Below are 14132 nucleotides of genomic sequence, written 5' to 3' on the forward strand. Positions count from 1 at the left end.
TAATGTTTTGTTCATGGGCAAGGTGAATTCAGATAAGTGTGTAAGCCTGATGGATGCCTTTCAGGCTCTGTCTAAAAAAATGAGGGTACAACTGGTGGAGGATAAAATGGAGAGACTTTCTACTATGTTGAGCTATCTGGGGACACAGAGCAAGATACACTGGCGGGTATATTCTGACTCCTTCAGGATAAGCTTCAGGAAGTATTGGGCTTAATTAGCAGGGCTAGAGTGGCCAAGAAAGTTACACCCCTATGAGCTGCAAATTTATTATTGGGCATCTTAACTTTGCTTGCTGAGTGGTAGCCCGGGGGCGGGCATTTGGTTTCCAGCTTGCAGATCCCACTGCAGGCATATCTAGACCTCACCATATTATAAGGGTAACTAAAGAAATGAAGGAGGATTTGGGGGGTATGGAGAAAGTTTCTGAGCCATTTTAATGGCGTGTAATTCTAGAGATAGGACTGGATACTCAAGGCTGATTTAAAGATCCACTCAGATGCTTCAGGAAGTACAGGTTTTGATGTATTTTAGAAATGGCCCTCCACCTGGATTCCAAAAGGGATATTGCAGGATATAACGTTCCTGGAACTTTTTCCAATTTTGATGCAGTGATCATTTGGGGAATGGAGCTTGCTAATAAAAGGATGTGTTTCCCGTGTGACAGCAAGGTGGTGGTACACGTTATCAATCACCAGTCCTCTAGATCACACAGAGTTATGAGGCTGGTGAGAGCTATTGTTGTACAACGTTTAAGCTTTAACATCTTTCTTTTCCAAACATGGGCCGGGGTTGATAAAGATGTAGCAGATGCATTGTCTCATTTTCAGATGGACAGATTTCAGAAGCTGGAACTAGAGCCAGCAAGGAACCCAAATGGATGCCACTGGGGAACCTTGGAATATGATGGCTTTCAGAGTAGCACAGAGATCGGTAGCTCCATGAACATTTTGGAGCTATGAGAAACATTGTAATGATTTTGTGCAATTTCAGGAGTTAGAGGGCTGGCCAACAATATGACCATTTATAGAGGACCTGGTGCTACAGTACATCGTGTTGTTACCAACCTGGCAATTAAATCATGAAACATCTCCACTCACCTATTGGGCCTTATGTTTGTCAGTAGGCTGAATGGTGACCCAGATCCTTCGTAGCAGGTTTTTAGTCCAGAGGTTTCTAGCGGGGCGGTCTCGAAGCACCAGCCCTTGGAAGGATCCACGTTGTCCAAGCACTGTTAATATGTTCAGGGATGTGGTGTGGATTCCATATGTCATTGTGGACAAGAGGTGGCCTTGTTCAGTGCTGCATTCCTGGTAGTGCTTTCGGGGTTTTTTTGGATCTTTTAGGATCAGCAAGCTAGTGCCTGAGTCCTGCAGGGATACTTCTGGAAGGGATTTGGAATTGATGGATATACATTCGGAGATGTGATATTAACCTTGAGGAGGTCAAAGATGGATCAAGGAGGTATGAGAGAGTTCATTATTTCCCAGAAAGGGGGCAAGCCTGGGATCTGCCCTGTGGGTGCTGTGAGGGCACACATGGCAATAAGACCAGGGAGGGATAGGACTCTCTTTATTCACAGTAATGAGAGTCCCCACACAGCATACCAGTTTGTTACAGTTTTAAGACAGGGACTGATGAGGGGCTGTGATTTCCAGCACATGAATTTGGTTCCCACTCAGTCAGGATTGGGGCAGCAACAGCAGCAGCCCAGCTCGTTCTGGGGAATGGGGCAATTCAGCATTGGCAGTCTGAAGCATACCATATGTATATGAGACCTCCACTGGTGGTAGGGAATCAGTGTTAATTTTCCTTTTTGTTTGCACTTGCAGATGGGCCAGCAGACCACGTGGATCTGTGGCATAGTATTGTTTACTGGGCACATAGGTGGACTTCCAGGTTGCCTGGAGATTCACAGCTGGTCCTTGGGGGCAGGGCTGGATTAACCTTTTGTGGGTCCAGTGCCAAACTTATTTGTGGGCCCTCATGGAGGCGATGGAGCATGGGGTGGGGAGGTCAGTCCCCAGAGAGAGGAGCCAGACAGGGGCAATGGGGCCTGGCATAGCAGGGGCCGCCTAGCTCTGCCTAGCCCAGTGCAAGGACACTATTTGCAAACTGGAAGTTGCCAGACACACACAGTGGCCTGCCAGCCCTGTGCTGCCAGCATGCCCCTTCCCCATGTGGGGCAGGCCCATGCTGTGCCACAAAGCCCCCCCACCCAACATCCTCCTGACTCCCTATGCCCAGTGCCCCCGCAATAAACCCACTCCGCCACACCCTGCCTCCCATCTGCACTCACTGGCCTTTTTGGGAGGCAACTGTGTCTGCCAGGCTGAACCGGCAGTGCAGCCAGAGCTGGTGCCAGGCCGGGGAATCGCTCTGGTCCCTCAGGAGTGGTGCGATCAGCCAGGCCAGGGACTGCCCCGGCTGGGCTCCCTCAAGACCCAGGCAAGCTCCCTGCACTGTTCCCTTCCCCCCCAGCTGAGATGGGCCAGGCTTCTGCACCATTCCCAGGCAGCTCAGCTCTGGGGAGACAGGTGGGGCTCCACAGGTGGTGGGAAGCAAAGACTGCCCGGAGCCGGAGGTGCACTGGGGTTCGGCCACGGGGCAGAGAGGAGCAGGGGGTGGTGCCGAGGACGCAGCAGACGGGCAGGCCACGAGGAGCAAGTGGTGGGTGAGGGAAGCCAGAGGGGTCTCAGGGCGCAATGCAAGTGGAGCAGGCCAGGGCCCCTTCTGAGCATGGGCCTGGCTCCATGGAGCCACTGGAGCCATTGTAAACCCGGGAGTGCTTGGGGGTGAAGCAGTCCTGAGCTGGCATGGCATGAGGGACATGTTATGGGACCAGCTGATGCCCGTTCTGTACACCATGGTGGCCCGGGAGCAGACATCAGATATGATTGTGCTTCATCTTAGGGGAAATGGTTTGGGAATGTGTATAACGGTAGATTTAATGGTCAGAGCTAAGAGGGACTTGGGGCAGATCCTGGAACTTTTTCCCCCTGAGTAAAAATTATGTGGTCAGGCATGTTGCTATGAAGGGTGTGGTAGAGAACAGTGAAGGTCCCATGGGTCCAGAAGGCTAGGATATATGTGAACAGGCAGGTGGCTAAATTCACAAGTAGCCTAGGGGGGTTGCTAATTTTTCATCTGGACATAGCATACAGGGCATCAGAGTTATTCAGGCAGAATGGGGTCCACCTATCTGACTTGGGAGCATATACATTTTTGGCCAATGTTAAAGAGAGCACCAGATGTCTGGGAACCCATCTGGGTATGGGGCAGGGGGAGGGAGAGGGGGAGAAGACAGCCAAGCTAAATGCTGGTGTCTCCTTATGGCAGATGTGCAGGTACTCCATTGGGAGTAGCTACGGTGATCAGATAAAATGGATGTGGAAAAGATTTAGAGGTATTCTTTAAAGAAGAGGAAACAGGGTGGGTTTAGGGCTTCTGTGACTGATACGGCAGGGAGTCAATCCCCACCCCTTTGTAATCCTCCTTGAACATCATTTGGGGAATAGTGAGGTCCCAGCAGTGCATTGGCTGGGGACCAGGATGGAAAAGCAGGAGGGCTCACAGCAGTCCCTGGGGTATTTGTAAATGATTATGTAATTACCTGTCCTGTACAATTTTATCTGCTGAGTATCCCCAGACTTTTAGGAATAAAGTTTCAGCCTAATTAAACCACATCCAGTAGCTCCCCGTCCTTTTTCCAGCATAGCCAGACAATTACTGTACATTGTGATAACAAGTGAATTGTAACCACATTTTCAGTGGGCCTCATGTTTGGTCACACACACAAGACCTCACTGCATATACAAAGGTGAGTTACTATAAGCAAGAATGTCAATTTACAATTTAAATGTCAATTTAAATAGTTGTAGCTGCATATTTTTCAGGCACATTTGTGAAATGCTGAAAATTTGGTTCTTAATTGTTATATCAAGAATAATTTCATTCAACTTGTGCATGTTATACTTAAATCACAATACCACAAATGTATAAAAATCCACAAGGGGATCTACGTAATAAAGGTGAAGTAGAAGTAAAGCACTGAATTTGTTTCAAGAAAATGATTGCATAGCTCTCTGAATATTAGAAAGGGGTTCTAGTTATCATCTAAAACATTTTTATGCAAGTTAGGCAGTAGACTTTGTTTGTAATTAACAAAGAATAATGCTTTGGTTATGTGAATGCTGAAGTAGGCAAGGTTCAGTTAGAATTCATGCATTCAAGTTGGACAGTCTATTTTCCAATCTAAGTATTAAGCACTTGGTCAGCAATGGAAAGTAACACTAGTATTCATGCATATGGTTACCAAGAGCTATTGTTTTGCTAACATTATTCCAAAAGAGCAAAAAAATGATGTCCCAGAGGACAACTGTCATATGACACACCCATGCTTTCCTACATTTCCCTCCCGACCAACATGACATTACTCCCTTTTACAACCAAAATGACCTAGTTTATTTTTGATAGTGTGCTAATTTTCATGAGAAAGAAAGCAAAACAAAAAACTAAAACAACTCCTAATGTAGCAAGTAAAAAGGTGCACTACAGACAAATACAGTTTACAGTTTGTATTTGTATTTTTTGTTGCTTTCTTGAAAACGTTCCTATACAAACATAAACCAACTTTATGCATGTGATGGGGCTGGGACTCACCCCCGCAGGGCCTCCTGCTGACTCGTCAGGGAATTAGCTTAGTCCAGTGTGGAGCACCCTCCACTGGTGGTGTCCCATCCGTCTCTCGCCCTCTCTTAGCGCTTGGACCCGTGTTGCTCCCTTCTTGCAGCGTCCTCTTCAAGACACTGCCCTCTGGCAGTGCCCCCTAGTCCTCGTTCACCCCCTTACTGTGGGGGGTTGGGGGAGAGGGTTTATCAGCAGTCTTTCACATCGCCCAGCCACAGCGGCCAACCACACCCCAAAGTCTAACCCCTTTTGCCAGGGGTCAGGTGCAGTCCACTATCGCCACATCCAACGGCTGGGTGTATGTGCAAAGGGGAACGGGGGGACCCAGGCCCACCCTCTACTCTGGGTCCCGACCCAGGGACCCTTTGGCGGCAGCCTTCCTGCCCTCCTTCTCTCCCCGGGTCGCTTCCTCGTCATCCCCTTTGCACCGGCCTGGCCCTTCCCTCTGGGCCTGCAGCCTGGCAGATACCGGGCTGGAGTTCCTTCTGCTCCCCTTGCCTGCGCTGTCCCTGGTGCTAGCCCCCTTGCACAGGAGACAGACCTTCACTCTCTGAAGGCCGGGGGGGGGGGTGACTGTGCCCTTCCTGGGCAGGTTTTATATATGGCTGAGCCTGGCCCTGATTGGCTGTCTCTTACTCAGCCTCTGATTGGCTCCCTAGCAGGCCTTCTCTGATTGGCCGCCCACCTGCACAGCCTCTCTGGCCTGCTGAAGCCCCATCTAGTATAGGAGTGGGGCAGCCACCCCACTACAATGCACATGGATACTTTATTTTGCTTGTTATTAAAAAGCACATATTTAATCATTGGGATGAATTTTATATTTACTCAAAGGAGCTCATTATTACATACCTCATAATAACTGTATCTTTGTTATAGTGTGGGATTCTCTCAGTGCTTATACTAATCTATATGTGACTTCTATTTGCTCCTACTGTTATATTAACAATGTCTTTAAACTGTATTTAACCACATTTTAATAGAGTAGCATAAATTGTTAAGAAAAAGCATTAGTGGATTTTAAAACTGCTAGTATTCCTACACTTTCTGTTACAGTCTGCTGCCCTCATACTAAAATTCATTAGTGGAAATATGGATTGGAGGACCATTCAACACTGAATCTTTCCAACAGGTCTCAACAAAAAAAAAAGCCAACCCAACCAACCAACCCCTCCTCCCAAATCCCAAACCTTCGCTACGCAACTGTGAAAATTAACTGCTCAAGTGGTCTAAAAATATTTAATTCTTTCACATTATGAGGTGGTCTGCTCTCGATTGCCTTTCCGTAAAAAAACCTCGGCTTCGTATATGATGCGATGAATATTGTACATATCAATAGATTGCTAAGCTAAACACTATAAATATCATGGCATGAATGTATAGTGCTCACAAAGTATTTTGACATGCAGTAAAACAACTTTCCACTTCCATCAACAGCGTCAATCACAGGTGATATAAACCTGCTCACTTATAAAAAAATAATGATTGTAGAACTACGCTCAAACCTTGTGAAGTTTACGTGAAAACTGAAGCAAGCTATTTACAAGGAAGAACAAGATCTGAACATGGAAGACAAATTTAGGAGGGGCAGCCAAGTGTGGTAGGTGTAATGTATTTTTGGCTGTATCAAAAGTGTACATATGTCAATGGTTAATTCTACATATGTAATTGCATGCCAAACATTTTTAAAGCTATTCCACTGTGTCTGTTATCTGGCACATATATATATTTAATACGAAGTCTGTGTCAGTAGCTTGGATAGCAAAACAGTCTGAACTGCATGCTTTGCTATCTAGGGTCTGAATATTTAACACTCCCCTGGTTTGTTTCCAGATTATTAATTTAAAACAGTGCTTCTCAGCCTTTTTGTGCTGGCTACCCTCTCTGGACTTAAAAAAATATCATGACCTCCGCCCCCACTAGAAAAAATTGTGATCCCTTGGGGCTCCAGGTTCAAGGCTTCATGTACATTAGCATTGCAAGCCCTGTGTGGCATGGGGCTGCAGGCAACTGCTCTGCTTCCTACCACCTAACACTGGCTCTGCTTGCTGCCCCCCCCCCCCTTATTCCATCCCATAACCCCCAGTTGAGAAACACTGATTTAACATATTTGGTATGCATCTTTCAACAGAAAATCTTAATGTATTTTTATATGATTTTGCCACCTTTGAACTTGTGTGCATAAATCAGACAAATCAGTTACACGTAAGGAAGAAAAAGTTTGATGAAAGACACATTAACAGTTAATCAGACAGAAAAACTTAGCAAATATTACTTTTAGGGTGTAACTAAAGGCAGAATTTGAATTGCTATAACTAAATTGACTTGAATGAAGAACAACAATTTTACAAAAATGTATGGAAGCATTTATAAAACTGTGTGTGGCAAATCTTGCCACAATGCCCAGTCTTTATAAGATTGCTGTGAGAAACCAAATACTTAAATTGTATAGGTTTCAGAGGAACAGCCGTGTTAGTCTGTATTCGCAAAAAGAAAAGGAGTACTTGTGGCACCTTAGAGACTAACCAATTTATTGTATAGTATACATTATAAGTAGCATTTTTTCACAAAACTTCAAAAGGCCAACATACAAAAAAAAAGATCAAGACAATATTCCAACAGACAGTTACAATGATCGAGCAGTGTGTTGAATTTTCATAACTATTGTAGTAGATTAAATTTAAATTCCTGCAGCTGCTCTCGTCTATAATCTCCTCTCTTTCTTCAACTGAGTGCTCCTTGGTGTTAATTAGAAAGGTGACCCCTCCCCCTGAAGCTTGATAGCTAGCTGGGCTAGATACAATCGAAAATTTCAGAAAGGGTTTTATGTAAAAAGGCATAACGTAGGGCTTGTCATATTGATCGGATTTATGAAATACACTACTCAAAACTAACTGAGTTTAAAAATGACATATAATACATTATTTTATTTTATTACAGTCTGTCTGTAAAAGACAAAATAATGAAATGTAGATAGTGGATTAAAAAACTTTAGAATTCTAAAACAGCATCTTGAAAACTAAGAACTGACCTCAAAACACTTTTCCTTCTTTGCTTGATGCAGAAGTTCAGCCATTCCCGGCAAAAGTACTGGAAATATGTAATATTCCAAGTATTCTCGAGGAGAACCTGGACAAAACAATATATTTTTTTCATTAACAGATTGAATTTAGTCTGGAGAAAGAAGAACATTCATCTGAAATAAATCAAATAGCCTTAATTTTAATCGGTATCATCTCAGCTTGTTCTAAAACACAGATTCTTTCAATTTAGATAGTCACAGATTTCACTCCTTTTAAGTCACAAAGAATACATCAACTTGAATAAATTTCAAACTGGGTACTTTCTCCTCCCCTCCCCATGAAGGATATCCACCCATTATTGGTTTGCTTTCCCTTAGAAATTGGAGTAACGTAGTCAGTCACAAAATTCAACTCCTAGGCATCAGGACGAGGGCCAGGTCAAATCTTCACTTTGTGGCACACAGACTTCTCTCTGTTACCCACATCCTTTTCACAGGCTTTGTCATCATGAATAAACCCCTCCAGGAACAAGAAAAACAAACAGAATTGCGATCAGAGCCCCATCAATGTGGCTCCTGATCTGCCAGCAGGCCTAACTGCTAGGTGTTCTGATGTTTTGCCTCTCACCTAGATTGCCAGTCCTGCGGCCTAAGAAGCGAGAGACTAAATTGGGATTTGGACTTTGATTTCCAGTTTGGTAGATTATAACACTTAGCCTTAGACAACAAAGCCAGTTCATGGCTGCGCTCCTTGAAACAGAAAACATGTGCATGTTTAAATATAGGAGAGAATTTTAAGAGTGAAATTTTCAAAAGCACTCAGAGTATGTCTTCACTACGAAATCAGGTCGAATTTATAGAAGTCGTTTTTTTAGAAATCGGTTTTATATATTCGAGTGTGTGTCCCCCCACAGAAAATGCTCTAAGTGCATTAAGTGCATTAACTCGGTGGAGTGCTTCCACACTACCGAGGCGAGCGTCGACTTCCGGAGTGTTGCACTGTGGGTAGCTATCCCACAATTCCCGCAGTCTCCGCTGCCCATTGGAATTCTGGGTTGAGATCCCAATGCCTGATGGGGCTAAAACATTGTTACGGATGGTTCTGGGTACATATCATCAGGCCCCCGTTCCCTCCCTCCCTCCGTGAAAGCAAGGGCAGACAATCGTTTCGCGCCTTTTTTCCTGAGTTACCTGTGCAGACACCATACCACGGCAAGGATGGAGCCCGCTCAGGTAACCGTCACAGTATGTCTCCTGGGTGCTGGCAGACATGGTACTGCATTGCTACACAGTAGCAGCAACCCAGTGCCTTCTGGCAGCAGACGGTGCAATATGACTGGTAGCCGTCATCGTCATGTCCAAGGTGCTCCTGGCCGCAGGGACTAAGTTTGGAGTGACTTGACCAGGTCATTCTCTTTAGTCCTGCAGTCAGTCCTATTGAACCGTCTTATGGTGAGCAGGCAGGCGATATGGATTGCTAGCAGTCATACTGTACCATCTTCTGCCGGGCAGGCAAGAGATGGGGATGGATAGCAGTCATATTGCACCATCTTCTGCTGTGCAGGCAAGAGATGAGGATGGCTAGCAGTCATATTGCACCGTCTTCTGCCGAGCAGCCATGAGATGTGGATGGCTTGCAGTCCTTCTGCACCGTTTGCTGCTAGCCAAAGATGTAAAAGATAGATGGAGTGGATCAAAACAAGAAATAGACCAGATTTGTTTTGTACTCATTTGCTTTCCCCTCCTCCCCCGTCTAGGGGACTCATTCCTCTAGGTCACACTGCAGTCACTCACAGAGAAGGTGCAGCGAGGTAAATCTAGCCATGTATCAATCAGAGGCCAGACTAACCTCATTGTTCCAATAAGAACAATAACTTAGGTGAACCATTTCTTATTGGAACCCTCCATGAAGTCCTGCCTGAAATACTCCTTGATGTAAAGCCACCCCCTTTGTTGATTTTAGCTCCCTGAAGCCAACCCTGTAAGCCATGTCGTCAGTTGCCCCTCCCTCCGTCAGAGCAACGGCAGACAATCGTTCCGCACCTTTTTTCTGTGCGGACGCCATACCAAGGCAAGCATGGAGGCCGCTCAGCTCACTTTGGCAATTAGGAGCACATTAAACACCACACGCATTATCCTGGAGTATATGCAGCACCAGAACCTGGCAAAGCAATACCAGGTGAGGAGGCGACGTCAGCGTGGTCACGTGAGTGATCAGGACATGGACACAGATTTCTCTGAAAGCATGGGCCCTGCCAATGCATGCATCATGGTGCTAATGGGGCAGGTTCATGCTGTGGAACACAGATTCTGGGCTCGGGAAACAAGCACAGACTGGTGGGACCACATAGTGTTGCAGGTCTGGGACAATTCCCAGTGGCTGCGAAACTTTCGCATGCGTAAGGGCACTTTCATGGAACTTTGTGACTTGCTTTCCCCTGCCCTGAAGCGCATGAATACCAAGATGAGAGCAGCCCTCACAGCTGACAAGCGAGTGGCGATAGCCCTGTGGAAGCTTGCAACGCCAGACAGCTACCGGTCAGTTGGGAATCAATTTGGAGTGGGCAAATCTACTGTTGAGGCTGCTGTGATGCAAGTAGCCCACGCAATCAAAGATCTGCTGATATCAAGGGTACTGACCCTGGGAAATGTGCAGATCATAGTAGATGGCTTTGCTGCAATGGGATTCCCTAACTGTGGTGGGGCCATAGACGGAACCCATATCCCTATCTTGGCACCGGAGCACCAAGCCGGAGAGTACATAAACCGCAAGGGGTACTTTTCAATAGTGCTGCAAGCTCTGGTGGATCACAAGGGACGTTTCACCAACATCAACATGGGATGGCCGGGAAAGGTACATGACGCTCGCATCTTCAGGAACTCTGGTCTGTTTCAAAAGCTGCAGGAAGGTACTTTATTCCCAGACCAGAAAATAACTGTTGGGGACGTTGAAATGCCTATATGTATCCTTGGGGACCCCGCCTACCCCTTAATGCCATGGCTCATGAAGCCGTACACAGGCAGCCTGGACAGTAGTCAGGAGCTGTTCAACTACAGGCTGAGCAAGTGCAGAATGGTGGTAGAATGTGCATTTGGATGTTTAAAGGCGCGCTGGCGCAGTTTACTGACTCGCTTAGACCTCAGCGAAACCAATATTCCCACTGTTATTACTGCTTGCTGTGTGCTGCACAATATCTGTGAGAGTAGGGGGGAGACGTTTATGGCAGGGTGGGAGGTTGAGGCAAATCGCCTGGCTGCTGGTTACGCGCAGCCAGACACCAGGGCGGTTAGAAGAGCACAGGAGGGCGTGGTATGCATCAGAGAAGCTTTGAAAACCAGTTTCATGACTGGCTAGGCTACGGTGTGAAAGTTCTCTTTGTTTCTCCTTGATGAAACCCCCCGCCCCTTGGTTCACTCTACTTCCCTGCAAGCTAACCACCTTCCCTCCTCCCTTTAATCATTGCTTGCAGAGGCAATAAAGTCATTGTTGCTTCACATTCATGCATTCTTTATTCATTCATCACACAAATAGGGGGATGACTACCAAGGTAGCCCAGGAGGGGTGGTGGAAGACGGAAGGAAAATGCCACACAGCACTTTAAAAGTTTACAACTTTAAAATTTATTGAATGCCAGGCTTCTTTTTTTTGGGCAATCCTCTGTGGCAAAGTGGCTGATTGGCCGGTGGCCCCCCCACCGCGTTCTTGGGCGTCTGGGTGTGGAGGCTATGGAACTTGGGGAGGAGGGCGGTTGGTTACACAGGGGCTGTAGTGGCAGTCTGTGCTCCAACTACCTTTGCTGCAGCTCAACCATACACTGGAGCATACTGGTTTGGTCCTCCAGCAGCCTCAGCATTGAATCCTGCCTCCTCTCATCACGCTGCCGCCACTTACTCTCTTCAGCCCGCCACTTACTCTCTTCAGCCCGCCACTTACTCTCTTCAGCCCGCCACCTCTCCTCCCGGTCATTTTGTGCTTTCCTGCACTCTGACATTATTTGCCTTCACGCATTCGTCTGTGCTCTCTCAGTGTGGGAGGACAGCATGAGTTCAGAGAACATTTCATCACGAGTGCGTTTTTTTTTCTTTCTAATCTTCACTAGCCTCTGGAAGGAGAAGATCCTGTGATCATTGAAACACATGCAGCTGGTGGAGAAAAAAAAAGGGACAGTGGTATTTAAAAAGATGCATTTTATAAAACAGTGGCTACACTCTTTCAGGGTAAACCTTGCTGTTAACATTACATACATAGCACATGTGCTTTCGTTACAAGGTCGCATTTTGCCTCCCCCTACCGCGTGGCTACCCCCTCAACCCTCCCCCTTCCCCGTGGCTAACAGCAGGGAACATTTCTGTTCAGCCACAGGTAAACAGCCCAGCAGGAACGGGCTCCTCTGAGTGTCCCCTTAAGAAAAGCACCCTATTTCAATGAGGTGACCATGAATGATATCTCACTCTCCTGAGGATAACACAGAGAGATAAAGAACGGATGTTGTTTGAACGCCAGCAAACATACACTGTAATGCTTTGTTGTACAATGATTCCCGAGTACGTGTTACTGGCCTGGAGTGGTAAAGTGTCCTACCATGGAGGACGCAATAAGGCTGCCCTCCCCAGAAACCTTTTGCAAAGGCTTTGGGAGTACATCCAGGAGAGCCGCCAATGCCAGGGCAAAGTAATCCTTTCACATGCTTGCTTTTAAACCATGTATAGTATTTTAAAAGGTACACTCACCGGAGGTCCCTTCTCCACCTGCTGGGTCCAGGAAGCAGCCTTGGGTGGGTTCGGGGGGTACTGGCTCCAGGTCCAGGGTGAGAAACAGTTCCTGGTTGTCGGGAAAACCGGTTTCTCCGCTTTCTTGCTGTGAGCTATCTACAACCTCATCATCATCATCATCTTTTTCATCCCCAAAACCTGCTTCTGTGTTGCCTCCATCTCCATTGAAGGAGTCAAACAACACGGCTGGGGTACTGGTGGCTGAACCCCCTAAAATGGCATGCAGCTCATCATAGAAGCGGCATGTTTGGGGCTCTGACCCGGAGCGGCCGTTCGCCTCTCTGGTTTTCTGGTAGGCTTGCCTCAGCTCCTTAAGTTTCACGCGGCACTGCTTCGGGTCCCTGTTGTGGCCTCTGTCCTTTATGCCCTGGGAGATTTTGACAAAGGTTTTGGCATTCTGAAAACTGGAACGGAGTTCTGATAGCACGGATTCCTCTCCCTATACAGCGATCAGATCCCGTACCTCCCGTTCGGTCCATGCTGGAGCTCTTTTGCGATTCTGGGACTCCATCATGGTCACCTGTGCTGATGAGCTCTGCATGGTCACCTGCAGCTTGCTACGCTGGCCAAACAGGAAATGAGATTCAAAAGTTCGCGGTTCTTTTCCTGTCTACCTGGCCAGTGCATCTGAGTTGAGAGCACTGTCCAGAGTGGTCACAATGGAGCACTCTGGGATAGCTCCCGGAGGCCAATACCGTCGAATTGTGTCCACAGTACCCCAAATTCGACCCGGCAAGGCCGATTTAAGTGCTAATCCACTTGTCGGGGTGGAGTAAGGAAATCAATTTTAAGAGCCCTTTAAGTCGAAATAAAGGGCTTCATCGTGTGGACGGGTGCAGGTTTACATCGATTTAACGCTGCTAAATTCGACCTAAAGTTCTAGTGTAGACCAGGGCTCAGTGTTGATATAACTCTGCTCTCAGGGAAGTCAATGGTAAAGATGCCATTAACTTCAATGAGCACAGAGTTAGGCCCATGACAACTACTTTTTAAAATACAAGCTTCAATCTTTAAGGTGAAAAAAATTAACTCAAAAGACAAAAATGACAACATGATTACCTTGCAGATTACATGGTCCAGTGTATATAAAAGCACAGGCATTTGTTTTAACCAGGTGAATTTCTGCCCTGGATTACTCTGGATTTATACCACTGTAATTCCATCACCTTCATTGGAGTTACTCCAGATTTACACTGGTTTAGCCAAGAGTAGAATATGACCCACTTTTTATTCTGATTTTTATGATCTCAAAGTTAGATAAATTAAATCAAACAAGACAGCCATTTCTAAGAAGCATTTCAGTACAATGTATGTAACTAATTTCACACACAAAAACGCCTGATTAACTACATAACAACTAAACAAGTTTTAATCTTATCCCATGCCATGTTTGATAGTAATAATTATTTTAATAATTTAAGTGCGTCCTGTTTGTTTAGCCATGGTGGTGTTAATAGTCTTAATTGACTGCATATTTTATGGACAAACTAGACACAAAATGGAACCAAATACATTCCAAATTCCAAAGGCTGGAATTTTTAAATGCATCTAAGGCTTTGTGTGTCCAAATGACACTGAATTTCAATGAGATTTGGGCATTTAACTCTTTTGCTTCTTTCAAAATCGTAATCTAGACACTGAAATCACTGAGAAG

At 46.0% G+C, this 14132-nt stretch overlaps 1 protein-coding gene across 4 annotated transcripts in view; it reads right to left on the bottom strand.

Annotated features, from left to right (window-relative positions):
* The window catches only part of IQCK (IQ motif containing K), a 210094-nt gene that overhangs the window by 187317 nt on the left and 8645 nt on the right, over window positions 1-14132 (bottom strand). For all 4 annotated transcript variants that reach the window (XR_012161133.1, XM_073362280.2, XM_073362277.1 and 1 more), the window contains exon 4: window positions 7715-7812. Coding sequence is in view for 3 of the 4 variants with exons in the window: in XM_073362280.2 (XP_073218381.1) it covers window positions 7715-7812 (98 nt within the window). In the remaining variant the exon portion in view is untranslated. The remainder of the gene's footprint in view (window positions 1-7714; window positions 7813-14132) is intronic.

The sequence above is a fragment of the Lepidochelys kempii genome, chromosome 10, assembly GCF_965140285.1.
Source record: "Lepidochelys kempii isolate rLepKem1 chromosome 10, rLepKem1.hap1, whole genome shotgun sequence".
NCBI classification, from domain to species: Eukaryota; Metazoa; Chordata; order Testudines; family Cheloniidae; genus Lepidochelys; species Lepidochelys kempii.